At 36.7% G+C, this 20,509-nt stretch overlaps 1 protein-coding gene and 1 non-coding gene across 3 annotated transcripts in view; both read left to right on the top strand.

Annotated features, from left to right (window-relative positions):
* The window catches only part of CERT1 (ceramide transporter 1), a 112,688-nt gene that overhangs the window by 21,660 nt on the left and 70,519 nt on the right, over positions 1–20,509 (top strand). For both annotated transcript variants that reach the window (XM_047729061.1, XM_047729060.1), the window contains exon 3: positions 14,201–14,317. In XM_047729061.1, coding sequence (XP_047585017.1) covers positions 14,201–14,317 — 117 coding nt within the window. The remainder of the gene's footprint in view (positions 1–14,200; positions 14,318–20,509) is intronic.
* On the top strand, positions 8,066–8,257 carry LOC125101486 (U2 spliceosomal RNA). Its single transcript, XR_007127882.1, has one exon. It is a non-coding gene; the product is annotated as a U2 spliceosomal RNA (small nuclear RNA).

Here is a 20,509-nt window from a genome sequence, read left to right as displayed (position 1 = left end):
TGCCTATTTGTGATTTCTGTCTGTCAAATAAATAAATAAAATCCTTAAAAAAAAAAAGATATTTTACATTCTTTGTTTTCTACGAAGTCTTCAAAATCCAGTGTGTATTCTACACTTACAGGTCATCTTAGTTCAAACTAGCCACACATGACGAATGACTACTATATTGGACAGCACAGGTTTAGATGTCAAAGCATTTTGAAAATAAAGAAATTCAGGGCTGCCTGCATCATGTTCCAGCCTTTACCTCAGGGTAAATATTAAAAGCAGGGTTTTGTTTATTCAGTAATTCCCAAAATCGAGGTAAAAATAAGAGACAAAATACCCAGAGGGTACATCAAGTCAATATGTTAAATGAAAAAAATTGAAACAGAATACTGAATATTTATAATTTGCCTTCCTATGTATTTCCCTTAATATTTGCATGTTAGGTTTATAAACAGAAAAGGAAAACAAGTTCTTGAGAAAAATGTTACGCAATTGGGGACAGTGAGATTACGCAAACTAACCTTGTCTGGGAATCTTTTCTTAGGTTCTGCTCTCTTAAAGTAGGTAACATTTTTATTAAGTGGCTCTCGTTATTTCAGCATATTTTATTGTTGGGTGAGTCTGGGAAGGTTTCTCTAGGAAAGTATTACTGTATTTTAATGAATCTGAGCACCAACTTCATTTATATATCACATTGCTTGTTCTAGTTTATACCATTTGTAAGACATCCTTATTCAGAGATGTAAAATTTGTGTGTGTAGTGGGGTGTTTTATAATGGGTGAAATGAGGTGTGTGAGTAGAAATCTCAAAGAGGGTGCGCCTGGGTGGCTCATTTGATGATTAAGTGTCTGCCTTCGGCTTGGGTCATGGTTCCAGGGTCCTGGGATCAAGCCCTGCATCAGACTCCCTGCTCAGCGGGGAGCCTGCTTCTCTCTCTCCCTCTGCCTACAGCTCCGCCTGCTTGTGATCTCTATCTCTCTGTCCAATAAATAAGATCTAAAAAAAAAAAAAAAAAAAAAAGAAAGAAAGAAAAAAGGAAAATTAACGTGGTAAGAGGTGACCTGGTAAGAAAGAGCAGCAGTTGTTAAGTTCCTCCGGGGCTAGTTGAAATAACTATAAGGAGGCCTGTCTGGCTGGAGGCCTGTATGGTTTATAGAACAAGGGGAAAGTAGTAGGAAAAGTAGGCACAGAGGTGGTGCTCCTGGTTGAACAGAGCCTTGTGGATCATTGTAAGGACTTTGAAGTTTTATGCTGAGTGATAAGGGAAATTATTGGAAGCTTGACCAGTGGAGTGATTTAATCCTAGTAACAGAATCACTTTTGACTGCTTTGTTAAGATTAGATTGTAGGAGGTAAGGATAGAAGCAGGGAGCCAAATTAGGTAGCCCCTTGGTGGCAGTGCAAATAATCCAGAGGAGAGAGAGCAGTAGTTTGGATCGGAGTAGTGTTGGTGGAGATTATGAGAAATGATTGGATTCTAGATTCATTTGGAATGTATAGCTGACAAAGTTTGCGGATTTGCTGATGGATGCCTTATATGATGTGAGATAAATGAAGGGTCAGATGATTTCAGGTCTAAGCAGTTGGTAGTTAACCATTTACGGAAATGTCGAAGCCTACAAGAGAAGTTTGGTGAAGCAAATCAGATGACCACATTTGGATGTGTTGAGATTCCTCTTAATCATTCAGGAGAAGATAGAGAAGAGGCAATTAGGTAAAAGTTTGGAGGTTGGAGGAAGAGGCCTGGTTTAAATTATAAATTGTGTATATTTGTGTGCACATGAATGTTCTTGTGTCACATGGTATGTGTCTGTGTAACTTTATTTTTTGATCCTCAAGTCATTGACTCTTTCTTCAGAATTCTTTTTTTCTCCTGTGTGCTTAATCTTTTATTTTAATATTAGTGATTTTGTCACCTGTTTGATTGCATTTTCTCCCTTTAACAATGGGATATAAAGAGAGATTAAGCAGCTGGCTTTCAAGGGACTCTTGCTCTTGTCTTTTTATAAATCATTTTTAACTTTTTATTTTGGAATAATTTTATACAAAAAGTTGTTAAGCGTAATGTGGTAACTTCTGTGAACACCTAGATTCAGCAATATTTTAACATTTCTTTTATCATTCTCTCTGGACACACATGCACACGTGCCTTACATTTTCCCCTGCGTCATTTGAGAGTAAGTTCCATATATCATACTTGTTTTACTCTTAATACTTCAGTATATAAATTCCAAGGGCAAAGATACTCTGTTAGTAGGTATAACCATAATATAGCTGGCAAATTCAAGAAATTTCATATAGTAATACCTTTTTCTAATTTAGAGTCTGTATTCCAGTTTCATCCAATGTTCCAACGGTGTCTAGTATACTTTCCCCTTCAGTACAAAATTTCATCTAGAGCATGTATTGTATTTAGTTGTCATGTCTCTTTAGTTTCTTTTAATCTAGAACAATTAGTTATTTAACCTTTCTTTGTCTAGTGTAGCATTGCTATTTTTGAAAACTACAGGCAAGCATTTTATATAATGTTCTTCATTTGGAGTTTGATGTTTCTTTGTGATTTTGATTCAGGTTATGCATCCTTGGCAGAATACACTAAAATGATGCGATGAAGGATATCACATCAGAGACACAGGTGTCTCTGCTCTTCTTTCCTTCCAACCCCTAGCCTATCAGGGTTTTATTTTGTTTTGTTTTGTTTGTAATGTAAATATTATAGTTAAGATTTGGAGGGTGGGGAGGAGAACAAGGGTTCTACAACTTAAAAGGAAGGTTGGAAGAAAACATTGCATTGAGTTTGGTGTGCTACTTGCCACTAAAAATCTTCCAACTAATTCTCCTTATTTTGATTCTATGCTGAAACTTTCAGATTATCGTATGATATTTCTGGGTGGATTTCTTTAAAGGAATGCATTTACCAGAAAATTAAAATGTCTGCTTACCAGAGCATTTATTCCTCCCTGTAAATTATAAGATATGTTCACTGGTACATGCTTCAGTGTCTTGGGGGTGCTGACAGGATCTGGTTTCTACATTTGTATAGCACTGTTTTCATTCCCTAGACTGTGGGGACTTTTCCCAAGGTCACACCATCTATGTTAGATTCTGAATATAGCCAGTTAGCTTCCTTTAATGCCTCTGTCATCAGCCTGCACAAGTGATGATTATCACGTATAGTCCACTTAGAACATTTTGTTGAATATTTTTTTATTTAAAATAAAACTTTTAATTTTGAAATAACTGTACTTTCACAGAAATTTGCAAAAATAGAGTGCAGTGGTTTTGTTCATCCTTCATCCAGTTTCCGTGCATGGTAAAATCTTACATAGCTGTAGTACAATTCAAAACCTGGAAGGTGATATTGGGACAACCCACAGACCTTACTCACATTTTACCAGTTTTATATATACTAATTTGTGTGTGTGTACGTGTGCATGCATGTGTGTGTAGTTTTATGCAATTTTATAACTTGTAACCACCATTACAATAAAATACAAAACTGTTTCATCAGCGCAAAGAACCCTCATTCTACCCCTTTATAACCACTGCTATCTCTCTTCTTTCCCTCCAGCCTACCATCTCATCCCTAACCCCTGCAACCACTAATCTTTTTATCATTTCTATAATTTTTTCATTTTAAAAATTTTATGTAAATGGAATCATTCAGTGTTACCTTTTGAGATTGGCTTTTTTCCTCAGCATGATTTCCTTAAGATCCGCTAAGCTATTGAGTATATTGATAATGTGTTCCTTTTTATTGGTCAGTAATATATGTATCACAGTTTGTGTACCATTCACCAGTTGAAGAACATTTGGGTTGCTTCCATTTGGGGTCTGTTACAAATAAAGCTGTTACGAACACTGGTGTGCATGTTTTTGTGTGGATGGTAATTTTCTGAATTTCAGTCTCCACATTCGATAAATAAATGTTTTTTCAGTGCAAGTCACTGTCCTAGGGCCTGAATTATACTGGTGTGCCAAACAGGGCCTTTGTTGTTCAGTCTTTGATCGCCTGTGGTTGTATAGATACATACTAAAGTGCTCTTAAGGCAACAGGCATGATTAGGATCACACTGTACATGTACTTTTGTAACCTCTTTATTTTCTTCCACATATTAAGATGTCAAATTTCCAACCTTTGGAAATACTGCTTTTGAATGGATGTCTAATACTCTGTTATGAAAGGAACATTTGCTGTTTTTGGACTGCTTATTCCATCATCCGGAGGTCCACTCATGGAACCAGAAACCACTGCACATATTTCAGCAGAAAGTGTTCAGAACTCAAAGAACAAAAGAAAAACATTGTGGGTAGTGTATAGTTTTTAACTGCAGAGATGAGCTTTTACAAATCCTAGGGCTGGAGGAACGAAGGGATAAAGTTGGGGTTATGAGAACCTATAAGTTGGAGAGAGCCCTTCAGAGTTGGGAGTTGGATCTCTGAAGAGCAATGGGTTGCCCACCGGTGCTGGTAGCAGTATCACAGGAGCCTTTTGGGATTGAGGTTTAAAGCTCTGAGTTGAAAGGATTGCCTCATTAGTGAGCACTTCACAAAGCTGAGGCTCAGACAGCTGGAGAGGGGCTATCTCTCTTAAGCTTCAGCTATCTCAGAAGCTTAGAGAAATGCACTATGCAACTGAGTCTCAGATATCTAGAAAGAAAATTATACCTAGTATAGTTGGTACTAATATCTCAGTAGTTTGAAGGGAATGTTGTAGAGCTCTACTTCACATGTCTAATAAGTGGCCCTTGCACAGTTGATGCTGGTACATCAGAGCTGGCGAGGTGAGTCTGGTTCAAGGAGTTCTGAAAGAGGCTAGGGACTGGAACTGATTGCCCCTGCCAGGATGAAGGACCTTTGCTGGAGAGATGTTGATGGAAACAGTAAGGGATCAAAAACACAAGTTTTTTTTCTACCTTCCTCCTGACTTCCAGTCCCCTTCTAGCATGTTGTCCCTATTTACAGAACCTAACAGAGGAGGCTAATAGAGGAAAATGCAGTTTGTAGCATCCCACTCTCAGTCGCAATAGCATAAAATAGTATAAAAGCTTGGATTTAAGAGAGACAATGTGATAAGTGGCATGCTCATTATCAAATGAGCTTTTAAAGAATTCCTTATTATGGGTCTGAGTAGAGGTCTTCCAAATGAATCTGCAAAAGCCAAGTTCTCATTTTCTCCTCTCACCCCAGCATCCCTCCAGCCCATTAACTCCATTTAATCAGTCTATGGGCATATGAATTAGGCCTAGATAATCAGACTGCTGTCATGCTACTCTCCCCTACGTCTAGTGCCCCTTGTCACCCCCAGCCTTACCTTGATTGTGAAGCAGGATCATAAAAGCAGATAGGGAATTTTTCTCAAGATAATACTGGCAACTGCAGCGTCTAGTTTCTAGTAGCAGCAGGTCCAGTAGTGGCTTCAAAGGTTCAGAAGAGGAAGAGGCTCTGTCCTTACAATGACACTTGTGTAGTCTCAGAGTTCTCTTACTTAGTCTCCCCTGGTTCCTTTCCATTTTTTTATCTCATTTATTTATATTTCTTAGCAATATGTGCTGCCTGATACCTTCAAAATAAACCCAGTGAGCAAGAATCAGTTTCTCTTGTAATTTAGAGCGCTGTTTAATGTATTTTATTCAGATCTGATAGTTTATTTAATTACTTGATTAACTAATTGAATTGGTTGAACAAAGAAATTTTAATATTTTGTGTTTATTTTTTAAAAAAAGACGTTTGGCTTCAATCATTTTAAGTCTTTGACTTCCATGATCTCTGGACAGGATATTTAGTAATGAGTAGAATAAGGATGAAATTTCCATTGTGGTGGTACTGGGTGGCTAGAACATTAACAGAAAAACCAGACAGGCATGTTTCTGACCGATAGAACATGAGAAGGGTTCTGATACAATCTGATAGAAAATGAGGAGGGAATCCACAAAAGAGAAGCCAAAGAGGGGGAACTCAAAATTATGTAAAAACTCTACCCAAATCTCTGGTTGACTTCTGAACCATCTATGTGTGAGGCAGATGGAAAGTAGTCTGAAATTTGATCCGAAATTTCAGATTGTGCTGCTACTGTGGCAGAGATGTGGGGGAGCGAAAACTCCTTTAAAGAACACCTGCCTTTTTTTTTTTTTTTTTTTTAAGCTGTAGGTACCAGAAGAAGGAATGCAAATAGTGAGGAGATAATCCAGAAAAAAGGAGCTAGAGAAAGGGAACCCCAGATTCTGAATATAAAACTCTGCCCAAGCTTGTCCCTGACCCCTCATTTGTGTGTGTTGCAGGCCAGAGTGGAAGTACTCTGAACTGAGGTCCTAGCTGCTGTGCGTTAAACACAAGACAGAAGTAGCAGTTTGGGTCTGAACATGTTAATTGCCTGCTGAAATAAAAACAGTATTTTTCAGAACAATATAACAGAATCCAGAGTTCACAGCCTAACATTCACAATGTTCAGGGTCAACTCAGAATTACTCAACATACAAAGAGCCAGGAAATAACCCATTCTCAAGGGAAAAGATACAAACAATAAAATGCAAAATTCAAGATCAAGATGTTAGAATTATCTGACAATGATTTTAAAGAAGCTTTTATAATTATGTGAGTTAAAATAGTCTTGTAATGAATGAAAAGGGAGGCCATTTCAGCAAAGAAAAAGAAAATATATAAAAAGAACCAGTGGGAATTTGAGAGCTGCAAAGAATGATACCTGAAATAAAACTTCATTCTCTGGGATTTGTAGTAGATAAAGATGACAGAAAATAATCAGGATCTTAAATATAGATCAAAAGAAGTCATTCTTTTTTTTTTTTTTTTTTTTTTAGATTTTATTTATTATTTATTTGACAGACAGAGACCACAAGTAGGCGGAGAGGCAGGCAGAGAGAGAGGAAGGGAAGCAGGCTTGCCCCTGAGCAGAGAGCCCTACGCAGGGCTTGATCCCAGGACCCTGGGATCACGACCCGAGCCAAAGGCAGAGGCCTCAACCCACTGAGCCACCCAGGTGCCCCAAAAGAAGTCATTCTTAAACCAATTTTGTTTTGTTTTTTATTTATTTATTTACTTTCAAAGATTTTGTTTATTTATTTGGCAGACGGAGATCACAAGTAGACAGAGAGACAGGCAGAGAGAGAAGTGGAAGCAGGCTTTCTGCTGAGCAGAGAGCCTGATGCTGGGCTCGATCCCAGGACCCTGGGATCACGACCTGAGCCAAAGGCAGAGGCTTTAACCCACCCAGGCACCCTTGTTTTTGTTTTAAGTGAGCAGAATTAAATGAGTTTTTAGGAGTGCTGAGAGGAAAGAAAAGAATGTGAAAAAAAATTTTGAGGAAATTATAGTAAACTTTCAAAATTTGGTGAGGAGTATAAATTTATAGATTCAAGAAGCTCAACAAACAACAGGACAAATAGAAACTTAACACATAGTCAAACTGCTGAAAACTTAAGATAAAAAAAATCTTGAACATAGCTAGAGAAAATGACACACAAATGGGGAGATTGAAACTACCATACACTTCTCAGGTCATGGAATGAAGGAAAAAAATTATCAAAGTTCTGTATTCAGTGAAGATATTCTTCAAAAAATGAAGTGAAATAAAAGATATTTTTAGATAAAGGAAAACTAAGAACCTGTGGGCAGACCTGTACTACAAGAAATACTAACGGGACTTTTTCAGGCTGAAGAGTAGTATCGCAAGAGGCAAACTGAGATCTTTAGGAACTAATGAAGAGTATCAAAAAAAGTTAATATATATTGGTAATTATAGGTTTATTTTTTCTCTTTTAATGCTTTTAAGGTTCAGAAAATTTGCATAAGCAAGGTCTAAAAAACTGAAATTGCTAATAACCTCCTCCACCAAGAAAGCATGCCCACATGACTTCACTGGTGTGTTCTTTAATACATTCAAAGAAATAATCCCAATATCATGCAAAATCTTTCCGACACTTGTTATGTTGCTAGCATAACTATGAATCCTAAACCTAATAAAGATATCAGAAGGAAATTACAGCTCTATGGTGGACATAAATACCATATTCCTTTACAAAATACTAGCAAATCAATAGTATATAAAAAGGTTTATGTATCACTTCTCAGCTTTTTGGCTAAGATAATGTTAGTATCTGTTCTTATCATTTTAATACCTGATACATCCTCTATTCGAGTACAGTATAGTAAATGGATTTTTGGAACAGAGAGATGGAAAATGAGCTTTCTCCATATCCATTTCACGCATCAACTTTGTATTGTACTATCTCCAGGAATGGTGCACATCCTCAGGACAAAAAAAAAAAAGAAAAAGGATTAATATGTCATGACCAAATGGACTGTATCTCAGGAATTCAAGGTTAATTTAATCTTTTAAATCAGTCATTGTAATTTGCCATTTTCACAAACTAAAGACAAAAATATATAATAAATTTCAGTAGATGCAGAGCAAAAAAAAAAAAAAGCTTTTGACAAAATCGAACATTTATTTAAATTGAAAAAAAAATTGTAGGGAGAGAGAAGTAGAAAGGAAAATCAGCCTAATGGAGGGCATCTATAAAAACACATATTTTAACCTCATACTTAATGATGAAATATTCTATGCTTATCTCCTAAGATTAATGTCAGGACAAGGATGTCTGTCCTTACCACTTCAGCATTAACCTTGTTTTGAACATCCTAGTCATTTCAGTATGGCAAGAAAAAAAAATATAAAAAGGCATAAAGATCAGAAAAGCAGAAGGAAAACTATTTGCAGATGGCATCAATGTTTTATAGATTCCTTAGGTGGATTATTTAAACAGCTGGTAAAACTACTAAGTGAATTTTGCACAATCATGGAATATAAGGTTAATATACAATTATAAGATGTATTATATCCTATAAGCTGTGAAATTTTAAAAAATTCCATGGTCAGTAACATAAAAAACACAGTACTTAGGAATCAGTCTGTCTTTGTGCATTGTACCTGTACAATAGAAACTAAATGAGATTGCAGAGGTAAAGAAGGCATGAATAACTGAAGAAATGTCCATGGATTGAAAGGGTCAATATCGTTAAGGGATCACACCGTCCCATATTAACCTGTAGAAAACCTATGGAGTTAATACAACCTGGTACTAAATGTGTCTGGAAATATATATGTAAATGCAAAACTACCTAGATTAGCCAAAGCAATTTTTTAAAGGGTAGTAAAGTTTGAGGATATAACAGTACATGATTTCAAGACTATTAGGCAGCAATAACTTAGCATTTTTGGAGTAAGAATAGACATTCTTTTTTAAAGCTTTATTTTTATGTAATCTCTATGCCCACCATGGGACTTGAATGTACAACCCCGCAGATCAAGAGTTGCATGCTCTACTGACCAAGCCAGCCAGGTGCCCCAAGAATAGACATTTAGATCGGTTGAACAGAATAGAGTCCAAAAGTAAGCCTAAACAAGGATGTGGAGTAATTGGACTTCAATAGACTGCTATACAACTATTTTTGGCAATTCCTGTAATGTATACCGACTTTATGAGTTAGGCATTCCACTCCCAGGTCAGAAGTGAAAATATATATTCATATAAAGACACGAATTTTCACAACAAATATTTCTAAGATAAAAAATTGGAAAAAATTTTCATTGACAGGTGAATAAGCAAAATATGTTATTATTGAATTCTACTCAGCAATAAAAAGAATTACTGGTAAGACATAACAAAATGAATATATATACACATATATACATATGTATATGTAGTTATATATATAGTTAGGCTGAGTAAAACCACTGAGGCACAAAATAGTACATACTGATTTCACATACATAAATTTATTTAAAAATGCAAACTAATAAGTAGCAGATGAAAGCAGATCTGTGGTTTCTGGAAGATGTTGTCGGAGGGATGTTACATAGAAAGGATGAAGAATCTTTAGAAGGAGTCATGTAAATGAAAACCTTTTCATCTTGATTGTGGCATTGATTAAAATGGATAAAGTTGACTGTACATTAATGATAAAAGTTCATTAAAAATTTGGTTGACTCTTGGGGCTGCCTGGGTGGCTCAGTGGGTTAAGCCTCTGCCTTCAGCTCAGGTCCTGATCTCAGGGTTCTGGGATCAAGTACCACATCGGGCTCTCTGCTAGGCAGGGAGCCTGTCTCCTCCTCTCTCTCTCTCTCTCCTTGTGATCTCTCTCTCTGTCAAATAAAATCTTTAAAAAAAAAATTTGGGGGGGCGCCTGGGTGGCTCAGTGGGTTAAGCCGCTGCCTTCGGCTCAGGTCATGATCCCAGGTCCTGGGTTCGAGCCCCACATCGGGCTTTCTGCTCAGCAGGGAGCCTGCTTCCTCCTCTCTCTCTGCCTGCCTCTCTGCTTACTTGTGATTTCTCTCTGTCAAATAAATAAATAAAATCTTAAAAAAAAAAAAATTTGGTTGACTCTGAATTTCTAAGTCTTATATTCATTCTGTCCACTGAATTTAACCTTTTAGATAGTCTTTTCATTCTACTCTTGCCTCCATCAGCGAAAACTCTTCTAAAGCACGCTGTCATACTTTCCTAATGTAGACTTTTGCATCTTCTCCATAACTCTGCTTCTGCCATTTTCCTTGTTGTTTTCCTGGGAATCCCTTTGCTGCTGCTTTTCCTGGATCTCAAATGCTTCTTAATTCTCTTGGTTACTCTATTTTGGTGATACATATCTACCAGATTTGAAAGGTATTTTTATTTATCTTCATGGTTTAGAGCTATCATACTGATTAAGTGCCCTGGGTGTAAAATCCTGAAATACCATTACTATATGCCTTTTTTCTTGGACTACTTAATTTTCTCATAGAAGTTTCTTCATACAGGTGGAAGGGGAGAGAAGGAACAAGTGTGGGTGCTGGCTTTCTGGGAGTCAAGTAGGGGAAATAAATGAATATGAATACTTCCTTATATGAATACTTCCATATCTGGTTTTTTTGTTTGTTTGTTTGTTTGTTTGTTTGTTTCCTTTCCCCACACCCACTGCGGTGTAGGATTGTCCCTACTTCTTTAACCTGCCTGATACAGTCTCTCTGAGAGGTAAGGGTAGGGCCTTTAATATTGCACAGTGGTAGAGTGGTAGGTGAGTAGTCACCAGTGCTTGGGATTACTGAGGTTTAACTGCATCTTTTAATGACTCTTGATCGATTCTCTTTTCAGCTATACCGTTACCTTTACATTTATGGCCACCTGATGCCTCTAGTTCCCGTGCTTTTCTTTTTCCATCATTGTATACAGATTGGCTTGATTTCTGTCTTCTTGTAGATGTTTAATTTTCAGCTTTCTCCAGCCTGCTAACTCAGTTACCACATTCCACTTTTAAATCTTATCGAGAGGTGCCTGGGTAGCTGTTGGTTAAGCGTCTGACCTCAACTCAGGTTATGATCTCATGGTTCTGGGATGGAGCCCAGCATTGGTTCCCAGCTCAGTGGGAGTCTGCTTGTCTCTCTCCCCCTCTCTCTGCCCTTCCTCCCACTTGTGTGTATGCATTCTCTCTCTCAAATAAATAAATACAATAATAAATAAATAAATAATGTCAGAAATCTTTCTTTATTTTTCTTTGTGGATTTATCCCTTTTTTTCCTATAAAGTTATTTTGATACGTAGTGGAGACTTTGGACTGAATGTTTGTGTCCTCCCAAAATTCATATGTTGAAGCTTTAATTTCTCATTGTGATAACCTTTGGGAGGTAATTGTATTTAGATAAGATCATGAGAGTGAAGCCCACATGATGAAATTGGCACCCTTCTGAAGGGATGAAGAGATCAGAGAGCTCTCTCTCTTTTATAGGAGGACACAGCTGGAAGGCAGCCATCTGCAAATCCGGAAGAGGGCCCTTACGAACACCCCACCACCCTGACACAGTGATCTGGATTTGTAGTCTCTAGAACTGTGAGAACAGTTCACACATGTTGTGAGCTTGGTTGTCTAGACTTCAGTATTTTCTGAAACATCCTCTTAAGTCTGTCATTTTCTTTGCCCTACTGTAGACTTAGCTTGTCACTTTTACACATTTTGGGAACTCAAGGCTTCTGTGTTTACAGACTCTCTCTCACCTGACAATTGGTGCGTTCCTCCTTATGCCACCAACCTGTCAGATTGTTGATGGTAGAACTGGCTACCTTTTGTACATTTTCTGTCAACCACCATCTCTGAGTATAGGTATGGAGATATCTGCATATCATAGTAATGGGTGACATTCAATTGAAGTTTTCAAATATGTTAATTCCAGCTTTCTAGACTATCATTTTATTCTGTTTCTGTGCAACTCTACCAAAAGCTTGACATTTTCCACATTTCTAAACTTTGAAACAGGGAGAAGAGATCATAATTGGTATACTTGGTAGATACAGAAATTTGGCAAATTGTACATACTGATTTTAGATTTTATTCATTCACACATATCCAGAGGAAGCCTAGTGGTGGGTTTCTGCTTTCAGGAATATTTTATTTTATTTTATTTAAAGATTTTATTTATTTATTTGACAGAGAGAGAACACAAGCAGCAGGAGAGGGAGAGGGAGAAGCAGGCTCCCTGCAGAGCAGGGGAAGCCCAATATGGGTCTTGATCCCAGGATTCCAGGATCATGACCTGAGCCAAAGGCAGTGGCTTAACCAACTGTGCCACCCAGGCGCCCTTCAGGAATATTTTAAATGTAGCACTGTAATCACTGGAACATTGTGAGGAGGTTTTGAAGATGTCAAACAGGAAGAAGTAAATTTTGAGTTAACATGTATTTTATTTTCTAAAGCTTTAATGAGGTTACTGAACAGTAACAAACTACAAAATATTTTTAGGAAAGGTAGCTAGAAATATAATGAGAATGATTATGAAGTGAAAGTTTAAAAACTTCTGGGCTACTTAGAACAGTAGACTGGTCAGTTAAATTATTTACTTGGTTCTTCAGATATTATATGTTCTGTGCTTCCTTCAAGGAACTTCTTTCAAGTAACTGGATCCCATTCTTAAGACTTGACTATTTGGCATTTCATTAAATTTATAGTCATTATTGTATTCATGAGTGTTTAAATGTTATCTGTTATGTGTTTCTGTGTTCATAATTACTGAAGCAGATGTGTTCTTGTTTTCTCCTTTTTCTTCTTTGTTATATTCTACCTCCCACCATAGTCTGAACTATGATGTTGAGTGCACTATGATTCAGAAAATGCCTAACTTACATCCTTTAGCCAGTCAGAGCCATGGTTTGTTGTTTTAATCTTAAAAGAGAAACTATTTTGTAATGGAAAAAACATTGTGGAGTTACAGTGTTTTTGCTAAACAGATGAGGAGATAAAAAATTGATGCTTTTAAAAGGAGGAAAGAATACAGAATAAATCTTGGAAATGCAATATGTAGATTCAATTCACAAATAAGTTTATTACTACATTGGCCAGAGAGGATTTTCTCCCCTCTAAGAATAAGATTATTTACAGGAGAAGAAATTGATTGACTTTCTGTACTCTGTCAGGTAGAAGAGGTGGTATATGTGATGTGATCCTGTCATATTTGAATTCATTTACTGAACAAAAATCAAGGATAGAAAATATTCTTTTATATATTCTTACAAAGAATGTAAAAGACTGAACCAAATAATTGATATTTTCACTAGATATTTACTTTTTGATGTAGGCAGTTTCTTCTGGCTAACATAGATCTGAGGTAATGTTTATTTTATTTTTGCTTTTCATCGGAAGCCCTGCTGGCTGTTATTATCAAAGACATTGAAAGAAGTTAAGTTGAGATACTTTGAAGGAAATGTCAACATTATTTTATGATACAATATAAAAATATTTTATCACATTTAATTAAATACAACTATTCATGATGAGAATATACTTTTGAATAATGGAGGCAGGGAAAAAAGTAGTAAACGCCTTCCCTAAAACTTATTTTGGTGGGGTTTTTTTGTGCTTATGGGCACTTTCCTACTAGTTAAGCTAACTCAAAGCATTTGATGAAAATATTGGAGCAGTTTTTGAAATATATTTATGTATCAACTCGTTTGTAGGAATAGTTGAATGAAACTTAGTATTTGGTAACTATGCTTTTGTTGTGCTCTTTATCTGAGACATCTTCAAAAAAGTTATTTGAGTAGAAAAATAAAAAAATAACAGGAGTCTCCCACCAGCCAGAATGGATATGTTCATCTTTTTGCTCTTGGGTATAACACTTCCAAGAATATAACTAGCTCTGTTTTTCATTTTCTACTTTTTTCTCCACAGCCCCATGATTTTGATGAATGTCGATTTGATATTAGTGTAAATGATAGCGTTTGGTATCTTCGTGCTCAGGATCCGGATCACAGACAGCAGTGGATAGATGCCATCGAACAGCACAAGGTATGGGCTCCAGTGTTTACCTGTTCATGGAGGATTAGGCCAGAGACTAATAGTAACTCCTTTAAAAAGTTTTGAGATGTAACGTGTTATTAAAAAGTTGAACATTATTTGAGTGGTAAAGATTAAAGCAGTATAGACACAAGTTTTTGAAATATTTTTTTCCTAATATTTGAGTTGCTCTAAAGGAATTTGTTAGGACAAATATTTTTAATTGTTTTTTTTTTAAGATCTAATTGGCTTTAATAAACAAGTCATGAGTTGGGCAGCCCTCCGTCTAGCAAGTTGAGAGACATACCAACAAATGTCCTTCATTGTTAATTAAAACAAATATACCTTTTTAAAAATAAAATATATCTTGATTTTTATACTTAGTATATGCTTCATAGTGAATGCCTTTTGTATTATCTGGATAAAAGGTTCTTGAAATAATACTAAATGTATAACTGTAATATTTAGAAGCTTCAGTGTTAATTTTTATAGTGATCTATAGCCATTTGGGTAATTTCATAGTGTAAACATTTGTAAATCATTTAATTTTTTTCAAATAGGAAGCTGTTTAGTAGTAAACCTTTAGAAAGTATTTCTTACATCAAATGTGTAAGCCACATTGTTGTTATTTAAAGCATGAATAAGGGGCATCAGGGTGGCTCAGTCAGTTAAGCATCTGTCTTCTGCTCAGGTTATCTCAATTTGAGGTTATGGGATAGAGCCCTATGGCTCCCTGTTCAGCCCAGAGTCCGCTTCTCCCTTTCCCTCTGCTCCACCCCCATGCTCCTCCTTTCTCTGCCTCGCTCTCAAATGAATAAAATCTTTAACAAAAAAAGTAAGTGCTATGTAGACTAAAGAAACGTCTGATATCATATCTGCTTATTAGCTATTTTAGTTTATTATGAAAAAACAAGAAGGGATGTAAATTCACGATGCCATTCCTGAGTGTGACTTAAAAGAACTTTGTACTGGGCTGCCTGGGTGGCTCAGTGGGTTAAGCCTCTGCCTTCAGCTCAGGTCATGATCTCAGGGTCCTGGGAGCAAGTCCCACATCAGGCTCTCTGCTAGGCAGGGAGCCTGCTTCCTCCTCTCTCCCTCTCTCTCTCTCTGCCTACTTGTGATCTCTCTCTGTCAAATAAATAAAATCTTAAAAAAAAAAAAAAAGAACTTTGTACTTACTCATTCATGTGCTTGTCTGTACTTGTTTGTTTGGGTTTCACAAAGTTGTAGTTGAAACACCTGTTTTGGTCATTTAACAGGTGCGAAAACATGTACCCACACAACACATACACACTAAAACAAGAAAAACCTGTCTGGTTTGAGGTATTATAGATAAGTTCTTTTTGATAGTGATCATGCATTAGCTTTTATTTCTTGATTATTGATAATGAATTTTTCCTGGCATCAAGAATACTTGCTTTGATGCCCATTTTTTCCCCCTCTGTTTTAGCTTAAGTATTATACTGATTTAAATTTTTTTTGATGTTGGGGCACCTGGCTGGCTCGGTCACAAGAACGTGTGACTCTTGATTGTAAGGTTGTGAGTTCAAGCCCCATGTTGGGTGTAGAGATTACTTAAAAATAAAATTTTAAAATTTTGTGAACGTTATCTTGATTTTATTACTTCAGAAAAGGGTCTAAAAGTGGAAAAAATGAGAAACAGTTTTCTTTTATTTAAAAGAGATGAGCTAGAATTCCAGAGTCTGAATGCTCTGGATCTAGGCTGCCCTGGATTCAGACACTACATCCTCTGCTATGTACCATATACAACTTTGGGTTTTGTGATAATTTACCTCTTCTTAGAGTGTATAAGGTATACATGAGGTAATAGATAAAAGGTTACTTACCAGAGTGGCTGATACATTTTCTCATTTATAATAGTAGAAAAAGAAAGGGCTTTGGAGTGACAACTGAATTTACTGAATTATATGTGTTGGTTTTGGATGAAGAATTCTGCATTCAGTGAGAGTTACAAAATGTGCACATAAGGAGATAGTATTGTGTATTTAATGAAGCCCAGTCCTCTTACTAATAATTAAAGGTGTTATTAAGTAGAACTAATTTTTGTATTTTTAACTTAGGGCTTAAAGGCTTAATCAGCTGATATAGATTACAGGGCTGGTTTTTTTCTGTTTTAATCAAGCATATTTTATTTTGCTTATTTTTCTTAGTAAAAGCCAAATAAGAATTCTCTGCAAGTTCCCATTTTGTATTTTCTCCTTGAGTGGAGAAGAATGCATAGAGCTATATTTCTTCCATATCATTGATTTCTTTGCATCTTTGAACAACAGATAGGTACAATTTTGGGGTCTCAGGCATCTGGATGGCTTAGTCATTTAAGCAGCTCACTTTTGGTTTTTGCTCAGGTCATGATCTCAGAGTCCTGGGATCAAGCCCCACTTGGTGGTGAGTCTGCTTGAGAATTTTCTCTTTCTCTCTTACTCTCCTCTCTCCCCCCATGCACATGTGCACTCCCTCCATCTCTCTCAGATAAATAAATAAATCTTTTAAAAATAATAATAGGGTGCCTGGGTGGCTCAGTGGGTTAATAAGCCTCTGCCTTCAGCTCAGGTCATGATCTCAGGGTCCTGGGATCGAGCTCCGCATCCGGCTCATAGCTCAGCAGGGAGCCTCCTTCCCCCCCTTCTCTCTCTGCCTGCCTCTGCCTACTTGTGATCTCTGTCTATCAAATAAATAAAATCTTTAAAAAATAATAATAATAGTAATAATCTTTGGGTCCAGAGCAGTGTGACTTAAACTGAGATAACAGTTTGGGTGAATTTAAGTTCTTGGAAAAAGATTAAAAAAAAAAAAGATTCAACAGCAGGATTTCCGATACATTATATAGACTTTTCCTTTCTGATTTCTAAGAATAGTTGATTCATAGACAGTGAAGGAGATATCATGTTAATTGTTATTTTTAACAGTTATTTAATTGTACTATAAGTTAAGTGATATGTGCCAACTAAGCAACATATCAGTGAAAATTTAAATTGAATATGAATTCCAAAAATAAATTGTTTGATTTACTAAACTAATTTTTAGGAGGGAGAAAATTCAAATGTGATCACCACATGTATTCAACAAATTTTTTTTCCCCATAGACCAGGAACAGGGAGGTAGTGAGGAAATGTTTCCTAATTCATTCTTCAGTATCACTAAAGAATATTGAATGTAGAACCTAAATTTAGTAATTTTTTACTATTTATGCATGCATTGTTATATTGATAATTCATAATTAATAGCAAATAGTTAAAGCATGATGATGATGATGATGATGATAGCAACAACAGTAAGAGCTCCTGCTTACTGAGGATCATCCAAATACTGCTTACTGCATTATATACTTCATGTGTTTATTTTCTCCCTACTCTCCTAAGAGGTGAGGGAAGTGCTATTTTTTATTAAGGAAATGAGGTTTAGATTAAGTAACTTGCCTGAGACTCTACTACCTTTTAGTTCATGGTTTCTTTGGATTCAATTTTATGTTGATTCTGCTTTCTGTCAGTTCCACTGGTAAACTGAGTATTTGGAGGGGCGACTTGGTGGTTCATTCAGTTAAGCATCCAACTTTTTTTTTTTTTTTAAAGATTTAGTTTTTTGTTTTTTTTTTTTTTTTTAGATTTTATTTATTTATTTGACAGAGAGAGATCACAAGTAGGCAGAGAGGCAGGCAGAGAGAGAGGAAGGGAAGCAGGCTTCCCGCTGAGCAGCGAGCCCGATGCGGGACTCGATCCCAGGACTCTGGGATCATGACCTGAGCTGAAGGCAGCGGCCCAACCCACTGAGCCACCCAGGCGCCCCTTTTTTTTTTTTTTTTTTTTAAAGATTTTATTTATTTATTTGACAGAGACCACAAGTAGGCAGAGAGGCAAAGAGAGAGGGGGAAGCAGGCTCCCTGCTTAGCAGAGAGCCTGATGCGGGGCTCGATCCCAGGACCCTGAGATCATGACTTGAGCCGAAGGCAGAGGCTTAACCCACTGAGCCACTCAGGCGCCCCAGCATCCAACTTTTTATTTCAGCTCAGGTCTTGGTCTTAGGGTCGTAAGTTCAGGCCCTCCTTTGGGCTCCGTGCTGGGTGTGGAGCCTACTAAGGAAGAAAAAAAAAAGACAAGTGAATATTTGGAAAAAATTCCCATAAGCTTACCTCCTATAGATTAGATTGTATCGTTTGGGTTCTCCCATTATGTGTGCAAGACAACTAGGAACTCATCCTTCTGCCCTTGGGCTGTCAAAAAGAGCATTATATTATTTTGACTAGCGTTTGGTGGATTCTGAGGTCTAATAATTATGGGAATGAATCCTGGCACTACTGCTTATGCTACTTAATAGCTGTGTGACCTTGATAAGTTACCTGAAGGAGGAAAGATGACAGTATGTTGTTTGTGTGCCTTCCTCCTCATACCACCCTTCTACCCTCACAAAAACAGAAAAAAAACAAAACAAGCAAAATAACTCTGTCATGATAAACCAAAATTGTTGTACTACAAAGTTGATGAGTTCCCTTTCTTCTAGCTCATAGAGTTCTATTTACAGTTACTTCCTCATTACACCAGCTGCCATTACTATGACACAAGACACTTGGAACAGAGGGCCTTTTTCTCTTCTGATGTCATCAGATGGGACTGCATTCCTTTTCTTGCTCTTAAGCCTTTGTTAGGGCTTCCCTGACAGGTTTTGTTTTTTTAATTATCTGGAAGAAGTTGGAGGTTTCTGTTCTTTCCTTCCCACGTGGCCCTTTTACTCATTCTAAAAACTGTGTATATCAATCTATTTAACACCCCCACACACTCACATACACCAAAAGTTCTATCTTTTTTTTTTTTTTTTAAAGATTTTATTTATTTATTTATTTGACAGAGAGAAATCACAAGTAGGCAGAGAGGCAGGCAGAGAGAGAGGAGGAAGCAGGCTCCCTGCTGAGCAGAAAGCCCGATGCGGGGCTCGAACCCAGGACCTGGGATCATGACCTGAGCCGAAGGCAGTGGCTTAACCCACTGAGCCACCCAGGCGCCCCCAAAAGTTCTATCTTATAGGACTTCTTTAACGATAGTAATGTTGTAGTGGTAATGGCTAACATTTTTGAGAATTAATATATGTCAGATATGGGGATAAACATACTTTATCTCCTCTTACTCTCATAGTCTTATAAGGTTAACATTATTATCCTATTTTTATAGATGAAGAAATTAAGACACAGGTTAAGTAATTTGTCCAAGGTCAATTTGCTAATTAGTAAAGGAGCCAGCATTCAGACCCAGGTCTTTCTGACCTGAGAACCTGAGCTTTTGGCCAACAAGTCCTTCTGCCATCCCATAAGTACGTATTTATGTGAAATATATTTTGTTGACTTAAGCTGTCGGACTTCTTGAATCACAGTATTCCCATGGTTTTTGTATGCTGTTCGTATCTCTAGCGTTTATTTTAGACCATAAGCTCCTTAAAGATTTAGATACACAACTTTGTAGGAATCAGCAAAGCATTACACACATTGATTTTCTAGTTGAAATAATTTATAGTATTTTGTAAAGCAGATTTTATGGGGGAAATTTATGATTTATGAAGTTTTTGTTTTTCTTTTAATCATGTTTGGTGTTAAAATGATTTCTGACAGAAATACAGTAGATTCTGTATTCTTTGTCTTGTGCTGTTTTTTTTCTCCTTGGTATTCATTCCAAAATAACTTGCTCACTAGAAGAAAAATTTTAAAAAGATGATTTTTTTTTAAAGATTTTATTTATTTATTTGACAGAGAGATCACAAGTAGGCAGAGAGGCAGGCAGAGAGAGCGAGGAGAGGAAGCAGGCTCCCTCCCAAGCAGAGAGCCCGATGTAGGGCTCGATCCCAGGACCCTGGGATCATGACCTGAGCTGAAGGCAGAGGATTTAACCCACTGAGCCACCCAGGCACCCCTAAAAAGATGATTTTTTGATTTAAATGTTGTCATTATATTTGAAGTTGCATAATTAGTTGTGACAGTAGACAGTAACCCTTGTGAAAGAAAGATATTCCTGAGGTCATTCTTAAATTCAAAGATTCTACTTTGTTACTGAGGGTCATATGTATACCAGATCAGTAATTTTATTTTGAAATAGTGTGGTCGCTTTATTGTGTGGAGTGCATTCGTATTCTGCATTTCTCCTTAAGATTTGAGACACTACTAAGTAAATGATTTTTATTTAATTTAATTTAATTTTAAAGATT

This window comes from Lutra lutra, chromosome 5, assembly GCF_902655055.1.
Source record: "Lutra lutra chromosome 5, mLutLut1.2, whole genome shotgun sequence".
NCBI lineage: Eukaryota > Metazoa > Chordata > Mammalia > Carnivora > Mustelidae > Lutra > Lutra lutra.
This window is presented reverse-complemented; position numbering and strand designations above follow the sequence as displayed.